This window comes from Aspergillus undulatus (genome assembly GCF_047715775.1).
Source record: "Aspergillus undulatus strain CBS 261.88 unplaced genomic scaffold BDV17scaffold_79, whole genome shotgun sequence".
In the NCBI taxonomy this organism is placed as follows: domain Eukaryota; kingdom Fungi; phylum Ascomycota; class Eurotiomycetes; order Eurotiales; family Aspergillaceae; genus Aspergillus; species Aspergillus undulatus.
In genome coordinates, this window is record NW_027396683.1 from 61,382 (window position 1) to 82,241 (window position 20,860).

Here is a 20,860-nt window from a genome sequence, read left to right on the forward strand (position 1 = left end):
TTAGCTCGCCAAGTGCGTTGCCTGGGAAAGAGACACGGTTCATTTAGATGGGGCGACCTTTTCAGGTGTGAGCTATTGCCGATGGACATTCCGACACTCCACACGCTACAGCGACCATGTCATAAGAAACGACAGCCATATTACAGAGCGTATCTCTTGTCAAGAGCTGCGCATATGAGCCACGTACCTAGGTTCTTATAAGTGCTTGTCGGCTCGGCGTCGTATACGTAGTTGAGTCTTGCCTCTAATTGGGCTCTCTTTCTATGGATGTGGTCATCCAATCTTCGGTACCCCGGCTCAGGAAGACCATCACCTCAAAGCTGACCTTCCCTTCAACCCTATCAAACCCTAGAACGCTTCCTCCAAATCGGCGCGACAGCAGTCCTCGGAACCGTCCCTTCCCCAATCCTAGGTAAAAGCTGCCGCCTTGACCACCAAGCGATCAACCGCCGAACATCATGAACAGTCCACGGCTTCACAAGGATATCATCCATACCCTGCGCGATAAACCGTGCATGATCAGCGCGGAGACCGGTCGAGCACATCCCCACAATTGGCGTCGAGCAGATCGCTGGATCTATACTGAATGGAGCCTGTGTTCGGATAATTTGTGCGGCTTCGAGGCCACCCATTATGGGCATGGCAATCTGGGTGGCAATCAGTCAAAAACTCGAAATAATGCTTGAATGATGACGTTGGGTTGCTTACATCCATCAGCATCAAGTCAGGCCGTGGACATGTTGCCGGTGGGCCTCTGAGGTAGTCGAGTGCTTGTTGGCCGTGGGCGGCTACCGCGACGGTACAGCCTGCTTTGTGGAGGTATTGAATCGCATGGATTGTTCGCCAGGCGTCACTGTTTTAGCGGAGTTAGTGCGATTAGTCTAAAGTTACATTCGGCGGGAAGAAAAAGACGTACTTGTCGTCGACATAGAGAACATGCATTTTCTAGGATGGCTGAAGGGAGGGTGGGAAAGAGCCAAGTTGGAGACTGGGGACAAGAATCAACATCATGTCACCATCACATGATAGCGCCAATTAATTTAGCCACGGGCGTAAAACTGCAAGTACTTAAAGTCAAAATCACTCGGGCACCACAACTTCTGCCGGAATGAGGGTTGTGGCAGGCATCTTGTGTTTGCAGAGACATTAATATTATTTCCAAGTCGCGGCTCGCGAGAGCCTCGCATGGGCTATATTCTTTCAATTCTTCATCATAAGGACGAAAGAAACATGGTCCACAGAGTCCAAGCACTCACAACTAAATCCTCGCAGCAAGATTCCCCACAGTCTCTAGCACAGCATAATCGGACCTAACCCTACTCCTAACCCCCTCCGCCTCATCCGGCCTCAGAACCCTCGCCTCGGTAGCAGGATTATATCCCACCCCAGAAACCCTAGCGACCTCACCATCCCCAACCCTATTATTAACACCCCCATCAGCACGCTTATAAACCGTAACAACAACCGCACCCCCCAGCCCCAGGTTATGCTGCATCGCCACGGCCGTCCCCTCCACAAGCCGGTTATTCGCCCACCCACGCAACTGCCACGTTAGTTCAGCGCACTGTGCTAGCCCCGTTGCGCCGAGCGGGTGGCCCTTGGAGATTAGGCCGCCGGAGGGGTTGATTACGGGTCCCTTTCCGCCGTAGGTGATGTCGCTGGCACGAACGAGCTCGTGTGCCTTTCCTGGTTCTGAGAAGCCGAGGCAGTCGAGGAGGATGAGCTCGTTTGCGGAGAAGCAGTCGTGCAGCTCACAAACGGAGATATCGCTAGCCGTAACGCCTGCTTCGGAGAGAGCTTGCTTCGCTGCGCGCTGTGTCATGCCCCAGCCTACGAGGTCGATTGCGCTTCCGGAGTAAACGGTTGGGTCGTCGGTGAGCAGGGCCTGGCCGGCTATGAGGATCGCTTGGGATTTGAGATGGGGCCGCGCGTCGAGGAAGGCCTGGGACACGACGACGGCTGCGGCGGCGCCGTCGCTCGTCGGGCTGCATTGCAGTTTTGTTAGCGGTGGGTGGATCATGGGTGAGTCAAGGATCTCTTGGAGCGTGTAGGGCGTTCGGAACTGCGAGTACGGGTTTCGCTGGGAGTGCTCGTGCGAGATGCGTGCTATCTCGGCGAAGTCTTCTGCTTTGGCGCCGTGTCTGTTCCCGAGCGTTAGCGAGAGCCTCGCCATAACAGGCCGAGGGCAAGGTAGGTATACTTCTCCATATACTCTACTCCCGCATTCGCAAAATACTGCGCATTCCGTGGACTCTTATGCCTCCCATACATCCTCTCCATAAGCTCCGTACTGGGCCCCACCGGACTAGGTCTATCATCCCAAACACTCTTAATAGAACCAGGCCTCATCTGCTCAAACCCAACAACAAGAACACAGTCAACCCCCCCATTCTTCACCATCGTCCGAGCAAGATGTAACCCCGCGGACCCCGTCGCACACGCATTATTGGTATTGTATATCGGGATCGAGGTCTGCCCGAACTGGTAGAAGATGCGCTGTCCGCTTGTGGTGTCGCCGTAGCAGTAGCATGCGATGCCGGCCTCGACGTCATCGTAGGTGATTTTTGCGTCGAGGAGGGCTTTGATCCCGGCTTCGTAGCCGAGTTCGGGGTATTCTCTTGTTCGTCGGGGTTTGAGGAATTGGGTCATTCCTACGCCGAGGATGTAGCTTGGGTTGGTGGGTTTGGTGGGTGGCATGGTGTTTTCAGGTCGAACTACTGTTCTCTTTCTGTGTTTGGAAAGAATCTTGGAATAGATCTATGTGGTTGCCAAACCTGATAGATATAGATATACCTCTGTTGCGGGTGGGGATGCAGCCGAGGTCCGACTTGCCCTGAAGCTTCCCCCGCACTTATGGTAGTGCCTGCTGGCCACTAGCAGATACTGGCTGTTCAAGCAGGATACATAAATACATAAAGGGATATCCAAGTAGGTCTAAGCTTGGTAAATATAAAGTAGCTAAAGTGCAATTTGAGCCCTTGAACCTTCTCCCGAATCTGATCCAAGAAACGGACCGCGAGACGCATACATGGTCGATGACAAAACACCACATTTTGGCGCACGCTTTAACTTGTTGTTAGTCTTGATTTGGGCCGTTGAAGTCTCCGCGCATTGCCGGAGTAACTGCGGTTAACCGGATGGTTATTTTGACCGAGACGATGTATCGTTTATTCTGCCGACGCACCCGGCGTTCGGAAAGGGTTTTATAGCTCTAGGTGAAACTTTACAACATATCTTGATATGGAAATAATGATGAGGATGGCCGAGAGAAGTGAGTAGAGAATGTCCAGGTAGACGGCCAAGGGCATTTAGCAGAGACTCTAGGCTCCTGAAGTTTCATGGATGCCTTTGAAAGCGGTACTGTGCCTATTTGTGGGATACTTGAACGTAGGATGCTATGTAAATTCCATGAAATTTAGGGCTTGCTAATTGTTCAAGATGCTAATTCCATGCGAAGCGCATATGTCGGGCGTGATGAAGTTGGCATTGGTAGCTCTAAGATTATGAAAACTCACATATCCATAACCATAGAATCATACAAAAAGTTTGTATGCTCTTTTCACTTCCCGTTTCTCAGATATGGAGGGCATGGGGCATAGTCTGCAGTCGCTCCGGCCAAGAATCGCTGTACGATAGATGGCGTTCGTAATGTCTGTGATAGGGATATATTATTGAAACCAGACTCTTTAGTAATTTGCGGTCCTTATTACGAATTCACCTTCAGCGCTTAAAATGCAAGTCATTTTTGTCTCAGCATCCCGCAACAGGATCTATAGTAATAGACGTATGTAGGTGGCTGCGAGGCGCGCACTAGCTGTCGGATAGTTGTTGTGCACATAACAATAGTACACCCTCCCAGTACAATGCTACTGTAACCCAGTTAGCGTCCGGTTGGGGTTATCTCTGCTGTTATTTTTTAGTTGTTGTTGGAGGGCTCCAGGGTCCCTAACTGCTTGCTCCGCTTCCGAGATGAGACCCCCCAAAGGAGTTACCAAATGCGTTATCACCAAGTAATCAGGGCTGCCGGTCTCTCAGGGCGTGCTTAGATACAGTTCATGCTCTACGTAGGTACCTCAAACAAGACAATGGTTAGGCAGAACCAATTAATATTGACTCTTCGGTGGGGCAGTAATCAGGGCACGGGCAAAGGCTCTCCCTTGGCTGGTGGAGAACTCAGGAACAGGATACGCTTTTCGAAGAATGGCCGGTAACCATGCTATTCAAAACTGAGATCTGAGCATTCATCCTTTGAACAACCCCTGAGTCACCAATCTATCCCTCCCGTGGCAAGTAAACCAAGCTCGTCGGAGAATTCTCTAATCCGCGTGCGGCGGACCTCATGGTATGCAAGGAACGTTCAAACCAGGGGACCCGACCGCAACGAGCCCTGTTTGCCAGAAAAATGCAATTAAACAATATAACAATCACACTCTGGGGTATATAACGCTCGCAGCCCTAGAGAGAAATGTCCGCCAAGCCCAAGCATTTATTGGCGCTGTCCTCCCCTTCAATTTTCTGCTCTTCTATCTTACTCTCCTACTCTCATCCATACTAACTCTATACTCAAACACAAGTCCCAAGTCCCCAACGAACCATCAAATGAAGTTCACCACCGCCCTCATCACCCTCGCGATCGCGGCCGTTGCCAGCGCAAACAAGTTCCCCGTTCCCAGTGGCCTGACCGTCCAGGAAGCCTCTTCCAAGTGCGGTGACAAGGCCCAGATCGCCTGCTGCAACAACGTCAAGTACGGCGGTGACTCAACTGTTGTCCAGGAAGGCATTGCTGCCGGTCTGCTGAGTGATTATTCTTGGTGCTGGGTCTGCGGCTGAGGGTCTTGGTGCCTTTGATCAGTGTTCGAAGATTGATATCTCTGGTGCGTTTTCACACACACCCCTCTTTTGTCTTCTCGAATTTTGTTTGTATAGGGAGACTAATTTGTTTGTGTTTTGCAGCTGTCATCGGTGTCGACGACCTCATCAACCAGAAATGCAAGCAGAACATTGCTTGCTGTGCTCAGAGCCCTAGAAGCGCGGTATGTGCCCGCCTGTCTTTCTCTATCGAGTCCCCCCTCCTACCCTACACTTACTGACTATGATATCAGAGCGACGACCTCGTCGGCGCTACCCTGCCCTGCATCGCTCTCGGCTCCATTCTCAAGATTCTTTCGGTCTTTGGCTATGCTCGTGGGTTAATACGTGGAGGAAGTTCAAGTTGAAGGTGTTCAGTTAATGTGTAATTACAATTGCTGTGGTCAAATCGTTATCATTCATTAATCACCTTTCTTGTTCTTGATTGTTGTTCTTCCTCGTTGCTGGTGCTCGGATCATGCAATATAACTATAGCAGCACACCATCATCAGCACTACTATGCATTGTGAAGGGACAAGGCAGGGCAGAGAAACATACCGTAACCCCCTCTCCCCGGGCTTTCCCACCCTGCTCCCCCTCCTCATCAAAGCAGTCAATTGTACAACGTTCCCGAAACCCCAGTCTCTCATAAATCCCCAAATTCGGCGCCCCCCTCGAACTCTCCAAATAACAACTCATCCCCTCCTCATCCGCCCTGCGCGTAACAGCCTCAACCAACATCCTCCCCACACCTTTGCCCCTCACCTCCTTCCGGACCGCAATGACATTGCAGAAGTAGTAACCCCTCGGATCGGTCCAGATCCGACGGTGCGTTTGCGCCTGGAGTGTTTTCCATTGCTTGTACCGGTGTAACCGGAGGCCGCCCCGTCCGAGGTATTGGATGTTGTAGAGGAGTTGGCGGAGGGAGAGGAGGATGTCTTGCGCATAGCATTTCATAGAGTTCGTTGATGGGGCTGGGGTTGGCGGGTGCCACCAGCAGATTCCGACGATGCGGGTATCCTCATCTTCACTTTGACTTTCCGACGAGTCAAATGATTTATTTGACTTCGTCATTGAGATCGTCTCCTTCGCGACATAAATCGGGGCCTTGATGCTTAACCCGTGAAGGAAGTGAGCGCGCAGAGAGGCGGCGTTGCGGGCGATGTTATACTTCCTCACTCATTAATTCAACTCGGATTTTATCAGTGGGAGGAATGGGACGGGAATCATACAGTATCCGGATCAAAAATATACAGGAAAAACGGATCGTCGGCGAAGACAGTCTGGATGCATTCTACGGCTTGTGGTATGTCGGGTTTTGTTAGGGGGTGGATGTTGATTGTCATCTTGATGAGTTGTATAGGTTGATAACCTAAGTATGGTATAAATTATATAGTATGACTTGCCAGAGAAGAGCCTTATAAGTAAACAAAAAAAAAGCAAGCCTAACCCTAGCAGGCAGGCACACGCGGAACCCGACCTTGTAGTAAGGCAACTGTACAACTTCATCTCCAACCAATTTAAACTCAATGCGGCAGGTTGTGCCGGACCAACACAACATCATATGCACTGCACGCGACCATTCAATACATATGAACGAACAACAAGTCAAGACTCAGGTCACGAGCCAGTCCCCAACCTCAAGCAAGGACTTCCTCCGGATCCTTCACCATCAACGTCAAAACCTGCACCCCCTCCCCGCCCCACCGCTCATATTCGATTTCTACCCTCTCCAGCGCCCGCCACCCGCTCTTCACGTACACGGGATACCCCTCGTCCGTGGCCTCCAGGTAAATCCGCTTGCCGAGCCGATCGGCCTGCTCCCTTCCCCAGGACAGGAGGGCCTTCCCGATTCCGCGGCCTTGGTGGGTTGGATGGGTGGCGATGAATTCGAGGACTGGAATACTTGCGTTAGCGGTGCATGCATGAGGAGTGGGAGAAAAAGCACAAACGAGGATGAAGTACCGATATCGTCATCCCTCACATGCTTCTTCCCACTCTCCTTCAAAATCTCAAAGAACCCCTCGTAGATCTCGCGATTCGTCCCGGGCGGAATCTGCAATTCCGTCGTTGTCCCCGCGCCCTTCTCCTTGTCCGCCGCATCACTCATAAGCTCTATCACGCCCTCACCAGGCCTCTCACTCGGAAACACCCATCTCGCGCACCCGACGACTTCCCCGGTCTCTGTGTCAACGGCACTGATAACTTGTGTCTGCGGGTGTGCCATTTTCTGCAGATAGCGTGCGCGCTTGAGCGGGTGGACGACTGAGTAAGGGATGTTGGGGAAGGCATTGGCGATGAAGCCTTGGTTGGCGAAGGCTTTGATGTTGATGTCTGCTAGGGTCGGGGCGTCGGATTCTGTGGAGGGGCGGATGAGGATGGTCATTTTGGTTTCTTTTACCTTTTGATCTGTGAGTGGCTTGTTTTCTGTTGTTGTTGGAGATCTGGGGAGTTAAATAGTGTGGGGAGATCGGTTATGAGTCAGGACGGACCCCATCCATGGATAGAGTCGGCGTCCCAATCAGTACTGGCTCTTCTACTAGTTTGGCGTTTGGCGACCTTAGGACTATTGGGAAATGACTCGATTGCTATCTAATAATAACCTATTCTAAGGAAAGAGTGTAAGTGTCGAGATGCCTGGAAAGCTTGATCTATAAACATAGTGCAACATGTCAGCTCTATTGCCTTCGCCAACTGTTCAAACTGGGACCTCACAATCAACAATGACTCTTTACTAATCCATCATACCTTGCGCACAAGTCTAGAATAAGCCTAGAGCTGCGGCGTAGTTTCGGACGTTCAAAAACGACTGTTGCAGCATCGGGGCGCTATATCGATCGCCGATAGGCATAGTCGCACGATAGAGCCAAAAAAAAAAAAAAAAAAAAAAAAAAAAAAAAAAAAAAAAAAAAAAAAAAAAAAAAGGCGAAATGAGGATGCAGAATATGGGAGAGCCTTCGGGTAGCCTTATGACTGGAGTGATATGTGACCAAAATTCGAAGGACAATGTCGATATTTCTGCGCAAGTCAAAGGCGGGGTTGTTGCGGGGCAGGGGTATGTGGGATGGTATGCCGGTATTTAATAATCTATGTCTGTCATTTCAGGCTAGCTTTCGATTCGACAACAGGATGAAGAGATTCGATTGCGCGATTCGACCGAGACACCCTGTGGGCGCCCTTGGGGACAGCAACAATCTTTTCAAGCTCCCTCTCATGCAGCTCCATATCAACACAATAAGTCGTCCCGTCGCCTAAGATATACGACCACCCCTTCGGATTGCCAGATATAGCCAACTTCTTCAGCCCACAAAACGGCTGGCTGCACCACAGAGGCTGGCCTCTTATATCAACGCCGGACATTCGTCCCCCGGCCACGAGCCCTCCATTCGAGAGGTGATATCTTAACGGCGAGAATCCGTTGCAGGGAGCACTGGGAGCATGAAGTACATCGTGCAACGTAAGAGTCCGCGTCGGTTTTCCCTCCTCCAGGCTCATTTTCACCTGCAGAATCACAGTCCCGACTCCGGCAATAGGAGTGAATGGTGGCTCGTCAGGGCAGAACGAAACCAGGTGTGATATGTTGCGATACCTGGCAAAGGAAGCGCGGTCCTTGGCGTAGTGGCAGTTTCCTCTCGTGATAATCCAGTCCCAGCAGCGGCCTATTGCGGGTTCCGACTTTGAGGACTTTGAATATTTCGCAGGTGATGCGGGCTGGGACGACTTTGAGGTTGTGGAGGTTGAGGATGGGGCGTCTGAATGCTCCGAGCGCTTCACGCGTTTCATGCACTTCTGGACCATATCGTCGGATGGGTGTAGTTCACTAAGCGGGTGTTTCTTTTGGTGCGGCTCGCGATCGCAACGAAGGTCCGAGTGTTGTTGGTATAAGATTCGTCTGCCTGGAGAGGGGTATGGGCTTGGATGCTGTCTAAAAATAGTATATCAGTGAATAGATTGATCGATTTCAAGAGATGAGTCGCGGAATGATTCATGCGGTTGAGGCGAGTTCTTGTGCTTGGGTCCAACCCTAAATGAGGCAGTTGCGATGGTGATGGACCTCAGCCCGGTGAGGGATGAACTCAGCAGGAGCTCTGCGACCGGGCCGGAGCTTTAGGTACTTTGCGTTTCTTGTAAGCGTGGTCTAGGACATCCGATCAGCAATCCGTTTGCTTGAACAAGCCAGTCACTATGAATTCATTATGTACAGTGAATCAAGAGGTGAATACTCAACCCCACCATCAAAGAAGGATGAAAGAAGATTAGTATACATTACCACGCTCTCCATGAATAGCTAAAATCCAACAATCATGTCAAACCACAAACCACCCTAAGGCCGAACAAGCTACCCTTCTCTCATGATGTCTCATCGGCCATAATACCCCGGCAACTCCGCAACCACGCGATAATCCCCACCGAGCTCCTGCGGCCTATGCCCATCCATCTCCACCAACGAGTTCCCCTGCGCGGGGAGTTCCTTGCTACAGTAGCTCTCTGGAATTGAAGCCATACCCTGCGTAGGGAAATGCGGCGGCGCCTGTCGCTGGCGCCGCATTCGCATCAAGAACCATATCAGTGCAATGATGAGTGCCGCGCCCGCGGCGCCGCCAATGACACCGCCTGCTATTGCGCCTGCGTCGGAGCCGGAGGAGTGATTTGATTCTGAGGAGGTTTGTGTTGTTGTGGAGGTGGGGGTGGATGTGGAATTGGTTGGTGTTGATGTTGGCGTGCTCGTTGAGACTGAGGATGAATTGTAAGATGCACAGTCAAGGATAAGAAAAGTCTGAACACTACTCACCTGTCCCCGTAGAAATAATCTCCAACTTCGTCTCCCCCTCTCCAAGCACATACCCGGGCGAACCACACCCATTCGACCCTCCCTCCTTCGCATACCCCGTCGTCCCATGTTCGCAACAGAAGTATCCGCCATTGATATACTAATCCCAGGTCTGATTGGCGCAGGCTGGTTTCGCCTCTAGCGCTTCGGTGCAGTTCGACGATGACGGACAGCACGCGACATTGTACGCGTTCGGGCAGAATGAGCCGCCGGGGCAGCAGACTCGGTATGGATCGAGGGTGGGACCGCAGTCTTCTTCTTGCTCGAGGCAGGAGCCGTTTACGCGGAGGGCCCAGCCGAAGGTGCTGGCGTCGGAGGATGAGGAGTCGGACATCCCGTCGGGGGGTATAATGGGTTATGATATAGCAGGAAGGTGATTACTGGCTTATGGTGAGACTTGAGACAGGCGTGAAGGATTCTGAAGAGTGTTCAAAGGGCTGGAGCAGATTGTCACGGGTGCATAAGCCACTTGATGCTAAATTGATAGTGATAAGTGCACACGGGAACAATGTGGACCTGGTCAACTGATTGACGTCGTTCATTTCCGGATCGTATAGACTAGTCTTGTTTTTGATGATCCTCTGTCTTCCGTTGTGGGCTCCTGGAGCAGCTCAGCAGATGCTGCCGTATGAATTCCCAGAAGATGATGCTTCAGAGAAGACGGGCTCTCGACCAACGCGCACCGGGACCTCAACAGTTTGTCTACGATGTATCAAATTGATTCACTGAATGAACATTCAACGTGGGAATCTCTTAACTTTGCTAGTGTCGGCGTCAAAGCGCGGGGGTGAAGCCGGGACCCAGTTCGCAGGCCCAAGTGGGCCACGCCAAATGTCAGGGACCATCGGAACGACAAGTGTGGATGAGAGACTCGAGAGACTGGGAAGCTAAAAGACCGATACGTTCAGGGCTGAGGCTGGGTATCTCGGCTAAACAAGGGGTCATTATTGAGACCAGTCCTTGGAATCGCGACACGTCTCGGTGGCTGGCAGGATGGGGCTCAGGAGTGTATAAGGATCCGGGTAAACAATAATACCCAAGGCTAGAATGATATAAATATCTTTGAATGGTTGAGGATAAAAGGGAAACAGAGATCGCTCGATCTCATTGGCCATACTACATCAACAGAAACGATATATAAAAGACATAAAAGACATAAAAAAAAGATTTTTCTCCCCGACTGGGAGTCGAACCCAGGTCTCCCGCGCTTGTTCCTCCTAAGAAGTGACAAGCGGAAATCATGACCGTTAGACCATCGAGGAATTGTTATTGCTCGCTTTTATTTTTTGCTTAAACTTGTAATGCAATTCCAAGCTAGAAGTTTTGTTGAGCTTTTGAGTTTCTTTCTGGAAGATCCTTTTGTGTTGTCAGACTTCGATGTTTTGATAGCTTGATTATAATAAGCGTCTAAAGTACTCTATATGTCTGCGTGGTCAGGTTCTTGACTTTGGGGGTATTGTGGATGCAGACCTCCTTTTGTTGTTCGATATATATCTTTGCGGCAACACCACCCCTTCCGCACGGGACATGCCATTGGCATCATTTTCCTCAGTTGTCGGTAATATCTAATCAAACAGCGACAGGTTTTTGATAACCAGTATGTACATAGAGCGCCATGAAAGTAAGGCATATATGTCGTTGGCACAAACCTACCTGGAATACGATGACAGGGTTTGGCGGCCCTCGCAGCGACAGATCGAGCTTTGATTCAACAAATCTGTCTCCTGCATAGTTAATTCTTAAAACAAGAGAATGATCACAGATATACCCCCTTATAAACGTTTGATCCGAGACTTATGTGCTACCAAATCAAACATCACTAACCCACCCCCCATCAACAACGTACGAGCTCCCTGTCACCCCACTCGCCTCATCACTCCCCAAGAAAACAATGACCTTTGCCACGTCCATAGGAACCAGATCCCGCTTGAGACTCTGTCCCCGAAATACCTCAGCGCGATACTCCGGTGTAAGAACATCCCGTATTTGGGTCTCCGTCGCAATAGCCCCAGGCATAACACTGTTAATCCTTATATTTGCCTCGCCCACCTCTTTACTCTGCACGCGCGTAAGACCCATTATCGCCGCCTTGCATGTCCCATAAACGGGCGTATTAGATGCCGGAATGCGCCACGTAATGGAGCCTAGATTGACAATACTCCCGGACCCAAGACTCTTCATACCCGGGATGAAAGCCTGCGAGAGGAAGAATACGTGTCGCAGGTTGGCGTTGATGTTGAAGTCCCAGGCCTCGGGCGTCGTCTGCTCTGAGCTCACTCGTGCGGCGCTACCTGGGGCTGCGGCATTGTTGATTAGGACGTGGACGGGGCCATGTTCCTCTATTATCTTTGCTGCGGTTGCTTGGACTTCGGGGAGATCCGTCAGGTCGCAGTAGTAGAATATCGGGGCTTTGATTGCGGGGCCGGATCGTGCTTCGGCTTCTGGTGCTCGAGAGACGACTTTTTTGATTGTCTCTTGGGCTGCTTCTCTTGAGATATCTAGGAAGATTACTTGGCTGCCTTGGAGAGCGAAGAGCTCGACTGTTGCTGCGCCGATTCCGGCTGCGCCGCCGGAGATGACGACGGTCTTGCCGTACAGGCTGGGGTAGATTGCGGGTGCTGCCATGGCTAAGGAAGGGATGTAGAGACAATTTTCTTTGTGGCAGGGAAGTTGGAGGAATGAGGGTGCAGTGACGCGGGTGTTCTGCTTATATTCACGACGATGAAGGGGGAGTGGGGGTTACCCCAGCCTTCATCCCCGCTCCACTGAATGGATTACAATCGGACCTTCCCCATTAAGCAGTTCTAACCTTTCCACGATATCACAAAGTTCTGAAGCAGCAAAGGATGACTGATCGTTCATATTCCATTTTTATGTCCATCATGAGTCGTTAATTATCTATTCTACTCAAATTTCCCGGGTAGACGCGTTCAGCTGAAGTCCAGCGTCCCGCGCAAAGAATGTGAGCCAGCAAGACGCATCGCGACCATCCCCCACCATCCTGTTCGTCACGCGCATCCGCCATCAGGTCTATTTACATTCACAATTCTGTCCAGTGCAGGATCAAGCCCATTTACCCAAGACACCCATCAGCACCATTCCGGCAATGAGCGAAATACCACCTGCAGTAACGTGTCCGTACGGAGCATTCATCATGTCGCCTCCCTCGATGACCCAGTCGCGCGCCCACATATCAACCACACCAACCCACACCAGAATACCGGCCGAGAGCGCATCGAGGGTTCCCAGTGCAATGAGCGTGTGACGGTCTTGCCCATTGAATGAGTGAATCACACCCATTCCAATGGCCATACCGATTGGTGTGACGAGAGCAAAGGCAGCGCCCATGATTGCCTTGGTGGGGAATGTGCGACCAGGTAGGAGCGCAATTCGGGCACCGAGCGCCAAACCCTCGAAGAACTGATGGAAGACGATGACGACGAGAAGGGTCTTGTAGAAGGAGTCGCCGGCTACGACGAGCGTTATGCCAATCAGGATACTGTGGAAGATGACACCGGCTTCCATGACGAGGACGGAGAGCTTGGTATTGGGGTTAGTCGGGTCGCCGCCGTGGTGGTGGCCTAGGCCGGCGAGGGTGTTGTGCTGGTGAGGCTGGGCTACCGCGTCGGCGGCCGACTTGGGCGAGACGTTGGAACCATTGTCGGCCGGTTGAGAGGGGGACGGTGAGCGGGCTGCGCGGGCGAGGAGGTAGCGATGACCGATGTATTCGGTCAGGAAGGAGAGGAATATACCGGCCATCACGACGGCGGATGTGGTGGCTTCGTATTCGAGCCCACCGAGACATTCGTTACCGAACATGAGATCTGCGTGGGTATAGAGCTACACTCATTAGCTTCTGCTCATCTTGAGCACGACCGCGAGCGACTTACATGAACGAATGCAGTTGAGAGGATGACACCAGTGCCGAACTGCTTGATGATGGTCGATGCCCAGACGTTGATGCTCGCTGACGGAAGTTTCACCAAGCCCATAGGGAGGAAGACACCGATTGAGCTGGTGACGAGAACAACAAAGAGCGTTCCGATACGGAGCGGCATGTCGTAGTCGCGAGACTGGACACCGCAGCTGGGCTGACTGCTGCCGCCGCTCTCAGATTCGCCGGCTCCGACGCAGTGCCTAGGTCAGTCAGCATCAGCCGCGACGGGCAGTTGGAGGGAATACATACTCTACACCTGCATGGAAATGGCAGTTTTGTTCCTCGCTGGAGTCAGTGGACGTCTCTTCGCTGGACGTGCCGGTAGAGCTGTCGGTAGAGCTGCCAGTGGTGATCTCGCCCAAGATCTCGACATCGTTTCCGTCCGCATCGACACAGTACCTGGACTCATTAGACATGAACAAGGGAAGGAAGTTGGTCACTCACGATGTGTCGCCGTGTGAGTGGCAGTCGGTATACTCGGACGGAGGATCTCCCGCTGGAGGGTTGTCCAAGAGGACCTGAACCTCACCACCGTCTGGGGTCATACAGTATACATCGTCGCCATGCTTGTGGCAATCCGTGATATCGACCGCACGGACAAGGCCGATAGCGGCCAGAAGGGGAACAAAGATCTTCATGGCGCGAACTACTCCGATACACCTGCGACGCAAGGGGTTGCAGTGTCACGAACTGGCGTCTGGGCTTACACTCGCACAACCAAGCACGGCACGAGGCGTAAAGTATTTATCTCCGCTGTCCACAAGGTATCACAGCTTCAGAATCATGGAATAATGTTAATATACAGAAAAATCTTCCCACGCCTGGTCCCATCGAGAGCGTTGCATTTCTCATCCTCACTAACCACCAAGGTACACCTGCCAAGCAGCCCGCCAAGATAATGCATCTTGCCAAGTGCCAACAGCGATGGCCGCTACGGAGTCAACCTTCTGGCAGTGGAGACCTCGCCCGGACAGAGTCTTCCATCAAGTTTAGCCTGTCGTCCCCAGGGTCCTCTCGCGGGCTTGGCTGCTTGGCAAAACGTGGGATGTAAGTGATGCTGCCATGTCGTCCGCGGAAGTTTGGAAGATGGCAGCATTCTACAATTGCCACTGCTTGGATGGCATCTTGGAAGCCGTCTTGGTATTCCCAAGGGTACTCGATCGAGTCTTGTCGCGGTAGAAGAAAAGGTATAAATACTGTCATCATGGCGATCATCCAGGTCCCTGCAGCAGCGCAGACTGACAGGTGACATTCTCCGAGCAACGCAACGCATCGCATTGTTTATCCTTCAAAATGCAGTTCCTCGCTCTTGCTCTGGCTCTCGTCGCGCCAATTGCGGCTCTCCCAGCCCAGCAAACCCCCATTCCCCTGGAGGACCCGATCAAGTCTCCGTTCCCCATCCACCACAGCTGCAACGCCACCGAGCAGCGCCAACTTGCCATTGGCCTTCAGGAGACTGTCTCCCTTGCTGAGCACGCCAAAGAGCACATTCTCACCTGGGGCAATAAGAGCGCCATCTACCGCAAGTACTTTGGCGACAGGCCCTCCATCACCGCCATCGGAGCCTTCGACATCGTCATCAACGGGAACTCCAGTGGCACCCTTTTCCGCTGCGATAACCCAGATGGAAACTGTGATCTTGCTGGTGAGCTTGACCTCCCATATTATCTGTTGCTTCAACTCACTAACTGTCCAGACTGGGCCGGCCACTGGCGCGGCGAGAACGCCACGGACGAGACCGTCATCTGCCCGCTCAGTTATACCTCCCGCCGATCCCTAAGCACAATCTGCTCCCAGGGCTACACCGTTTCCGGGTCCGAGACGAATACTTTCTGGGCTGCGGACCTGCTCCACAGGCTGTACCACATGCCTGCCATCGGACAGGGCTTCGTTGAGCATTATGCCGATGGATACGACGGTGTTTTGGAGTTCGCGAACGGAAACAGGACCGAAGCTACGCATGACTCCGAGACCCTGCAGTACTTTGCTCTCGAGGTCTATGCCTATGATGTTGCTGTTCCTGGAGTTGGATGTGTTGGTGAGGAGGAGGATGAGGAGAGCGAGGAGTCGCACGAACAGGATGATGCGGCTGCTGAAGACGACGAGGCCGAGGAAGACATCCCTGAGGTACGTTTGTTCCTCCATACGCTTTCCTTTGTGTGTGCAATGCTAACTATGTCCAGAATTGCCACACTCACGAAGGTGGAGAGCTCCACTGCATCTAAACCCTTTTGTCCTTTATGGAATGATACTCGACGACTCACGCCATTACTACCTATCTCACGCTCGACACAATGTGCGGGGGCCACTTACAATCCTCACCTCTGATCATGCCGGCATTAATGTATAGGATCTATGACTTATGATGGATTATGGATCAGCACTCTTTAGATATACATAGTTATATACATACCAGCTTAGCAGCAATAAAGTATAATATACTCAACGCCATCTTATTTCAAGCTACTTCGCCATTGTTATAGGTTTTTTTTTCCGTCACCTACCTCCTTCATCAATCTTATCGTATAAATCCCGCTTCTCTTCTTGGCCGTACCCGCGATGGATAGATAAGGATACCAATGGACCGGCGTCGTAAGACCAGAAAGCGAAAATCAGCACTTCGTCACAAACCCAAAATCAACCATTTCACGAGTCCTTGAGACAAAAGACAAAACACAAAGAAGTAGAGGTTAGTAAACTTGTGTCCGATGCTCAGCGGCTCCTCCAAGGATTCGTCTTTCAGACAAGGTCTGCTGCGGCTGAACTTCAGAATATTTTAACGTACCGAGGATTAACCGTGCGCGTTAACTATCCATCCCCATGGTATGAGAGACTTACTACGCCGATGCCCAATAACCCAAACACCGTACACAATGCAATGCAATCTATTAATCTAATCCTATCTAACCAAACTAATCATATCAACCCATTACCTCACCCCATCATACCATAACCAAATCAAGCAGAAGCGCAATGCCCCCCATCAACACGCAGATCCGCCCCCGTCATGAACCCACTCCCATCAGACAACATGTACACAGCCGGCGCCTTGAAGTCATCCGGCACACCGAGGCGGCCGAGCAGCGCGCCGCGCATCCACGTCTCTTCGACTTCAGGCTTGGCGACGAGGAGGGCGTCTGTCATTGCGGTGCGGATGTACTGCCACACTCGTTAGAGGAGCCCGGAGGGGAAAGGGAGAATTTGGAGGGGAAACATACACCCGCAGATAAAGTATTAACGCGGATACCGTACTGGCCCCATTCCTGGGCGACGGAGCGGCACATTTGGTGCACGGCTGCTTTGGAGGAGTTGTAGGCGGTGCATGTTAGGCCCTGTTGCATGAGGCTGATTAGCTTCGCTTTGGGAAAGAAGGCCAGCCAGCCTCAATTAAGAGGCAGAGTAGAGCATACCCGGTTCGCAATCTGCCCTGACATCGACGCAATCATGACAATGCTCCCACCCGTCCCTTGCTCCTTGAATATCCGCGCGCAGTGCTTAGCCGGGATGAACGTTCCGACGACGCTGAAGGAAGAAACAAAAACTCATTAGCCAAACCCTTATCAAGAAAAGAACAGATGGAGGAGAAATGAAGTCAGACATACTTAACATCCAACATCTTCCTCCAAAGCTCAACGGGATACTCCAACGCCGGGACCATCTGCTGAATTCCCGCACAAGTGATCAACCCTCTCAGCGGCATCCCTCGTTCAACTCCAACGCGCGCAATATTCTCTAGCGCCGCCTGCGTCGCAACTTCATCTGTAATGTCGCACTGGATGTATGTAGCCGAGAGGCCACGCGAGGCAGCGAGCTTCTGCACAGCGACCCATTCTTCCGCTGCCGGGGCGGGGAGAAGGTCTAGGCAGGCGACGTCGCCGCCGGCTTCGAGGATTGCGCTTGTTAGGACGATGCCTAGGCCTCGGCCGCCGCCGGTTATTGCTGTTGTGCGGGTGGAGAGGGAGAAGAGGGGGTTTGCGGGGGCAACGGAGGGAGTGGGCATGGCGTTGGGAGGAGGGTTTTCGGTGGCGGGCGTTTGGGTGCCGGGGGTGAGAGCGACGGGGGACATTTTGGTGAGGAGATTGAGATGAGATTTGAGATCTGAGAATTGTTATCGAGAAGAAGGGTTGGGGTGAGATGATAGAGATTTATAGCAAACGAAACTGGACCTCCCCTCTCCTCAAAACGTGCTGGTCGATAGGCACCTAAATGGGTATCATAACCCAACCAGGAAGAAAACATCTTCTTATCGGCCGGCCGGGTTCGACTTATCGAGTAGGAGGCATATGCACGAGACCCGGAGCTGCTACGCACGGTATCCCGATGTGCTTAGCATTGCTTGTCAGGGGAAGTGGGGGGTTAAGGCTTGCAGGCGGCGCCTAAGTCTGCCTAATGCAGTAATTCTGGGGACGCGGGGGTTGTCCGGAGAGGGCCCACTTTTCGGAGGGATCGGGGTGCTGGAGTGAAACGTGGACTGATTGATCTTGGAGGTGTTGTTTGGCGATAATGGGACTGCTTTGCTACGTGTGCAGTTTGCATTATCTGGATGTGTCGTGACAATAGTTCTGCATAGGTAGCGGTGAGATTGTATAGGGCTGTATACAGAAACAAATTGTCCAGGTCCAGGAACAATCAAGCTCTCGAAGTAAAGTAAAACTAAACTAGCTCGTCTGACACCCCAAATCAGGCTAAAGGCAACCGTCTCAACTCTCAACCCCAGAATATCCCGCAAACCCCCGGCGCCACGCCGTCACCCCGTGGGTCGCCGTCCCGATGAGCGATGAGCGACGGACACGGTACTACTACGGTACTACGTAGTGAGGGCGTCCCGAGCCCCCGGCTGATATATAAGCCCTGCCAACCGGCACTAGAGGATCCCGCCTCTAAAGTCTTGTTTTACTTTAATCGGATATCTCAAGGACAAAATGACTTGGCTTGTTGGGCAGCCATTGAGTTTGGCCATTACGGCTACGGCCGGGAGTGGTTTTCTGCTGTGAGTGTTTTATCTTGGAATTCTTGTACTGGGGATGATGGGACTGTTACTGACGGCGCAGATTCGGATATGACCAAGGTGTCATGTCGGGGTTGTTGAGCGGGGATGCCTTCACGCGGGTCTTCCCTGAGATTGACACGACGGAGGGAGGGAATGGGAGTTCGTCGTTGCAGGGGACGGTGTGAGTTCCCCTTTACCTGGAATTGACATTGCTGGGCTTGAGCTAACCTATCAATTACCTAGGGTTGCCATATATGAAATTGTCCGTACACTTCCCAATCAATAAAACGCTTCACCTCGCTTACAGTACTAGGGCTGCTTCTTCGGCGCGATTGCATCTCTCCTTGTCGGTGAACGGCTCGGCCGTCGATGGTGTATCATGGCTGGCTCTATCATCCTCTCCATCGGAGCTGTTCTCCAGGCTACTGCCTATGGTATTCCGCAGATGATCGTCGGCCGGATCGTGGCTGGTGTCGGAAACGGTCTTAACACGAGTACTATCCGTATGTCTTGTCTCTCCTACCTGTCTCTTACGGGCAGTGGATACTGATGGGTACAGCGGTGTGGCATTCTGAATTGAGTAAAGCCTCGAGTCGTGGTAAAGGAGTATGTCGAGCTTTCTTGACTCATTATATAATTGTTGCTAATCAGCTTAGCTTGCCATTGAACTCGTTATCAACATCTTCGGCGTGATGACGGCGTACTGGGTTGGTGCGTTCACCCCATTTAGCCCTACTTTTCTTTTACCATTGCTAACTAACTATCCAGACTATGGCATGAGCTACGTCAACAACGAATCCCAATTCCGCTTCCCCCTCGCCCTGCAAATCCTCTTCGCGTTGATTACATTCTTTGGCGTCCTTGTTCTCCCCGAGTCTCCTCGCTGGGTAACCCCCTCCTTCCCATTCAATCAGCATTCAATCAGGCGGAATAAAGTTAATGTAGTATCCAGCTAATCGCGCACGACCGGCATAACGAAGCCCGTAAAGTCCTCTGGTCCGTGCAGCCCAACGCCCGTTCCATCGGGCAAGACGACCCCGTGATCAACCTCGAGGTGACAGAAATTTCTCGCACAATGGTCGAGGAGCGCCAGGCGGCGCAGGAGGGCTCGTTCAAGATGCTGCTCAAGGATGGGCCGCAGCGGTTCCGGACGAGGACGCTGCTGGCGATGGGTGGGCAGATGATGCAGCAGCTTTCGGGGGTGAATCTTATTACTTACGTATGTTTGGCACTTCCTTGTCTTTGGGATGTAGTGGATATCTGGTGCTAATTTATGGGGGCAGTACAACACCGTCATCTTCGAGCAGTCTGTGGGCATGACGCATAATTTGGCGCTGCTGGTCGCTGGGTTTAATGGTGTCGCGTATTTCTTTTCGACTTTTGTTCCCGTTTGGGCTATTGATCGGTATGCCTCTCTCGAATCACCCATTTATATGAACGACCCTAACTCCAGGCAGACTCGGTCGTCGCAAGCTCATGATCTTCGCGGCTGCCGGACAGTGCGCGTGCATGACTATATTGGCCGGGACAGTGTGGGATGGCGGCTACGCAGCCGGTATCGTAGCGACAGTGATGCTGTTCCTGTTCAATTTCTTCTTTGGCGTGGGACTGCTCGCCGTTCCATGGCTGTGTATGTCGCCCGTTTCTGTGGAGATGAGTAGGGCTAACCCGAGCAGTGCCCGCTGAATATGCACCCCTGTGTATCCGAACTCGCACTGCTGCGTTATCGACAGCAACGAACTGTACTATCCCAAGTCCTGTTCTGAGATGAATTCAGCTAATAGGAACAGGGATATTCACCTTCCTCGTCGTCGAGATTACCCCGGTCAGCATCGGCAACATTGGCTATCGCACGTACATCTACTTTGCCATCTTTAACTTCTGCTTCCTTCCAATCATCTACTTCTTCTACCCCGAGACGCGCAACCTCACCCTGGAACAGATCGACCTTCTCTTCACGGGCGAGAAGGTGCGACTACACTGGGACGCGTCGATGGGGGTTGCGGGGGACACGGAGCACCGACTTGCGGAGAAGGCAGCGGATACGGAGGTGCAGCATGTGGAGTGAAGGCGAGACCAGACATCTTGCCACCTGCAAAATCTCTGGCTAAATGGCTAATCGTTTTCGCGGCGTCACTGTCCTTGGATTTGAATCTTGGCCGTGCTCCAGTGCTCCACAGTTGCAGCGCCAAAGTCTTCCTAATCAGGCAATGCTCCGCTTTGGCTTCCCCTCTTAAGCAATTGTTCTTTCCCC

The 20,860-nt window shown here is 52.1% G+C and overlaps 11 protein-coding genes and 1 non-coding gene across 12 annotated transcripts; 3 read left to right on the plus strand and 9 right to left on the minus strand.

The window, feature by feature from the left end:
- Positions 1–26: 26 nt before the first annotated feature.
- Positions 27–981, minus strand: BDV17DRAFT_226127 (response regulator). The gene is made up of 3 exons (XM_073755707.1): positions 917–981; positions 709–853; positions 27–647 (listed from the first exon to the last, which is right to left on the minus strand). Exons 1-3 carry the CDS (start codon positions 940–942, stop codon positions 342–344), a joined length of 477 nt encoding a protein of 158 aa, XP_073610704.1. The 5' UTR covers positions 943–981; the 3' UTR covers positions 27–341.
- Positions 982–1,173: 192 nt separating this feature from the next.
- Positions 1,174–2,697, minus strand: BDV17DRAFT_301400 (thiolase-like protein; the record flags this gene model as incomplete). The annotated part of the gene is made up of 2 exons (XM_073764248.1): positions 1,174–2,141; positions 2,201–2,697. The coding sequence occupies 2 exons, from the start codon at positions 2,695–2,697 to the stop codon at positions 1,259–1,261; spliced, it is 1,380 nt and encodes a 459-aa protein (XP_073610705.1). The 3' UTR covers positions 1,174–1,258.
- A 1,902-nt stretch (positions 2,698–4,599) lies between these two features.
- On the plus strand, positions 4,600–5,216 carry BDV17DRAFT_295960 (uncharacterized protein; the record flags this gene model as incomplete). The annotated part of the gene is made up of 3 exons (XM_073763191.1): positions 4,600–4,798; positions 4,954–5,033; positions 5,103–5,216. The coding sequence occupies 3 exons, from the start codon at positions 4,600–4,602 to the stop codon at positions 5,214–5,216; spliced, it is 393 nt and encodes a 130-aa protein (XP_073610706.1).
- A 58-nt stretch (positions 5,217–5,274) lies between these two features.
- On the minus strand, positions 5,275–7,234 carry BDV17DRAFT_301402 (acyl-CoA N-acyltransferase; the record flags this gene model as incomplete). Its single annotated transcript, XM_073764249.1, has 5 exons — positions 5,275–5,337; positions 5,407–6,018; positions 6,081–6,194; positions 6,501–6,745; positions 6,814–7,234. 5 exons carry the CDS (start codon positions 7,232–7,234, stop codon positions 5,275–5,277), a joined length of 1,455 nt encoding a protein of 484 aa, XP_073610707.1.
- A 760-nt stretch (positions 7,235–7,994) lies between these two features.
- On the minus strand, positions 7,995–8,704 carry BDV17DRAFT_275970 (uncharacterized protein). Its single transcript, XM_073759281.1, has 2 exons — positions 8,356–8,704; positions 7,995–8,305 (listed from the first exon to the last, which is right to left on the minus strand). The coding sequence occupies exons 1-2, from the start codon at positions 8,644–8,646 to the stop codon at positions 8,195–8,197; spliced, it is 402 nt and encodes a 133-aa protein (XP_073610708.1). The 5' UTR covers positions 8,647–8,704; the 3' UTR covers positions 7,995–8,194.
- A 504-nt stretch (positions 8,705–9,208) lies between these two features.
- On the minus strand, positions 9,209–10,013 carry BDV17DRAFT_285104 (uncharacterized protein; the record flags this gene model as incomplete). Its single annotated transcript, XM_073760641.1, has 3 exons — positions 9,209–9,582; positions 9,641–9,779; positions 9,861–10,013. 3 exons carry the CDS (start codon positions 10,011–10,013, stop codon positions 9,209–9,211), a joined length of 666 nt encoding a protein of 221 aa, XP_073610709.1.
- Positions 10,014–10,851: 838 nt separating this feature from the next.
- On the minus strand, positions 10,852–10,941 carry BDV17DRAFT_t138. Its single transcript has one exon. It is a non-coding gene; the product is annotated as a tRNA-Asp (tRNA).
- Positions 10,942–11,488: 547 nt separating this feature from the next.
- On the minus strand, positions 11,489–12,523 carry BDV17DRAFT_301403 (SDR family NAD(P)-dependent oxidoreductase; the record flags this gene model as incomplete). Its single annotated transcript, XM_073764250.1, has 1 exon — positions 11,489–12,523. The coding sequence occupies exon 1, from the start codon at positions 12,302–12,304 to the stop codon at positions 11,489–11,491; it is 816 nt and encodes a 271-aa protein (XP_073610710.1). The 5' UTR covers positions 12,305–12,523.
- zrfC (putative ZIP Zinc transporter) lies at positions 12,524–14,377 on the minus strand. The gene is made up of 4 exons (XM_073755708.1): positions 14,061–14,377; positions 13,866–14,015; positions 13,570–13,816; positions 12,524–13,519 (listed from the first exon to the last, which is right to left on the minus strand). The coding sequence occupies exons 1-4, from the start codon at positions 14,252–14,254 to the stop codon at positions 12,743–12,745; spliced, it is 1,368 nt and encodes a 455-aa protein (XP_073610711.1). The 5' UTR covers positions 14,255–14,377; the 3' UTR covers positions 12,524–12,742.
- Positions 14,378–14,909: 532 nt separating this feature from the next.
- aspf2 (major allergen Asp F2) lies at positions 14,910–15,841 on the plus strand (the record flags this gene model as incomplete). The annotated part of the gene is made up of 3 exons (XM_073763192.1): positions 14,910–15,261; positions 15,313–15,743; positions 15,800–15,841. The coding sequence occupies 3 exons, from the start codon at positions 14,910–14,912 to the stop codon at positions 15,839–15,841; spliced, it is 825 nt and encodes a 274-aa protein (XP_073610712.1).
- Positions 15,842–16,574: 733 nt separating this feature from the next.
- BDV17DRAFT_301406 (oxidoreductase, short chain dehydrogenase/reductase family) lies at positions 16,575–17,920 on the minus strand (the record flags this gene model as incomplete). The annotated part of the gene is made up of 4 exons (XM_073764251.1): positions 17,219–17,920; positions 17,027–17,138; positions 16,835–16,948; positions 16,575–16,775 (listed from the first exon to the last, which is right to left on the minus strand). Exons 1-4 carry the CDS (start codon positions 17,680–17,682, stop codon positions 16,575–16,577), a joined length of 891 nt encoding a protein of 296 aa, XP_073610713.1. The 5' UTR covers positions 17,683–17,920.
- A 618-nt stretch (positions 17,921–18,538) lies between these two features.
- On the plus strand, positions 18,539–20,674 carry BDV17DRAFT_295969 (general substrate transporter; the record flags this gene model as incomplete). The annotated part of the gene is made up of 12 exons (XM_073763193.1): positions 18,539–18,606; positions 18,668–18,787; positions 18,850–18,868; positions 18,920–19,109; positions 19,166–19,212; positions 19,263–19,317; positions 19,375–19,493; positions 19,559–19,825; positions 19,890–20,011; positions 20,064–20,236; positions 20,283–20,348; positions 20,397–20,674. 12 exons carry the CDS (start codon positions 18,539–18,541, stop codon positions 20,672–20,674), a joined length of 1,524 nt encoding a protein of 507 aa, XP_073610714.1.
- Positions 20,675–20,860: the final 186 nt, after the last annotated feature.

Excerpts from the sequence above, each read along its gene's own strand:
- BDV17DRAFT_226127 (XM_073755707.1), bottom strand. The coding sequence starts at position 942 with ATGCATGTTCTCTATGTCGACGACAA. Across the intron at positions 854-916 it reads GTTCTCTATGTCGACGACAA|TGACGCCTGGCGAACAATCC; the intron begins GTACGTCTTTTT and ends CCGCTAAAACAG. Across the intron at positions 648-708 it reads CTGACTTGATGCTGATGGAT|ATTGCCATGCCCATAATGGG; the intron begins GTAAGCAACCCA and ends ATTGCCACCCAG.
- BDV17DRAFT_275970 (XM_073759281.1), bottom strand. The coding sequence starts at position 8,646 with ATGGTCCAGAAGTGCATGAAACGCGTGAAGCGCTCGGAGCATTCAGAC. Across the intron at positions 8,306-8,355 it reads CCGGAGTCGGGACTGTGATT|GTTGCACGATGTACTTCATG; the intron begins CTGCAGGTGAAA and ends GCGGACTCTTAC.
- zrfC (XM_073755708.1), bottom strand. The coding sequence starts at position 14,254 with ATGAAGATCTTTGTTCCCCTTCTGGCCGCTATCGGCCTTGTCCGTGCG. Across the intron at positions 13,817-13,865 it reads CATTTCCATGCAGGTGTAGA|GCACTGCGTCGGAGCCGGCG; the intron begins GTATGTATTCCC and ends TGACTGACCTAG. Across the intron at positions 13,520-13,569 it reads TCTCAACTGCATTCGTTCAT|CTCTATACCCACGCAGATCT; the intron begins GTAAGTCGCTCG and ends TAATGAGTGTAG.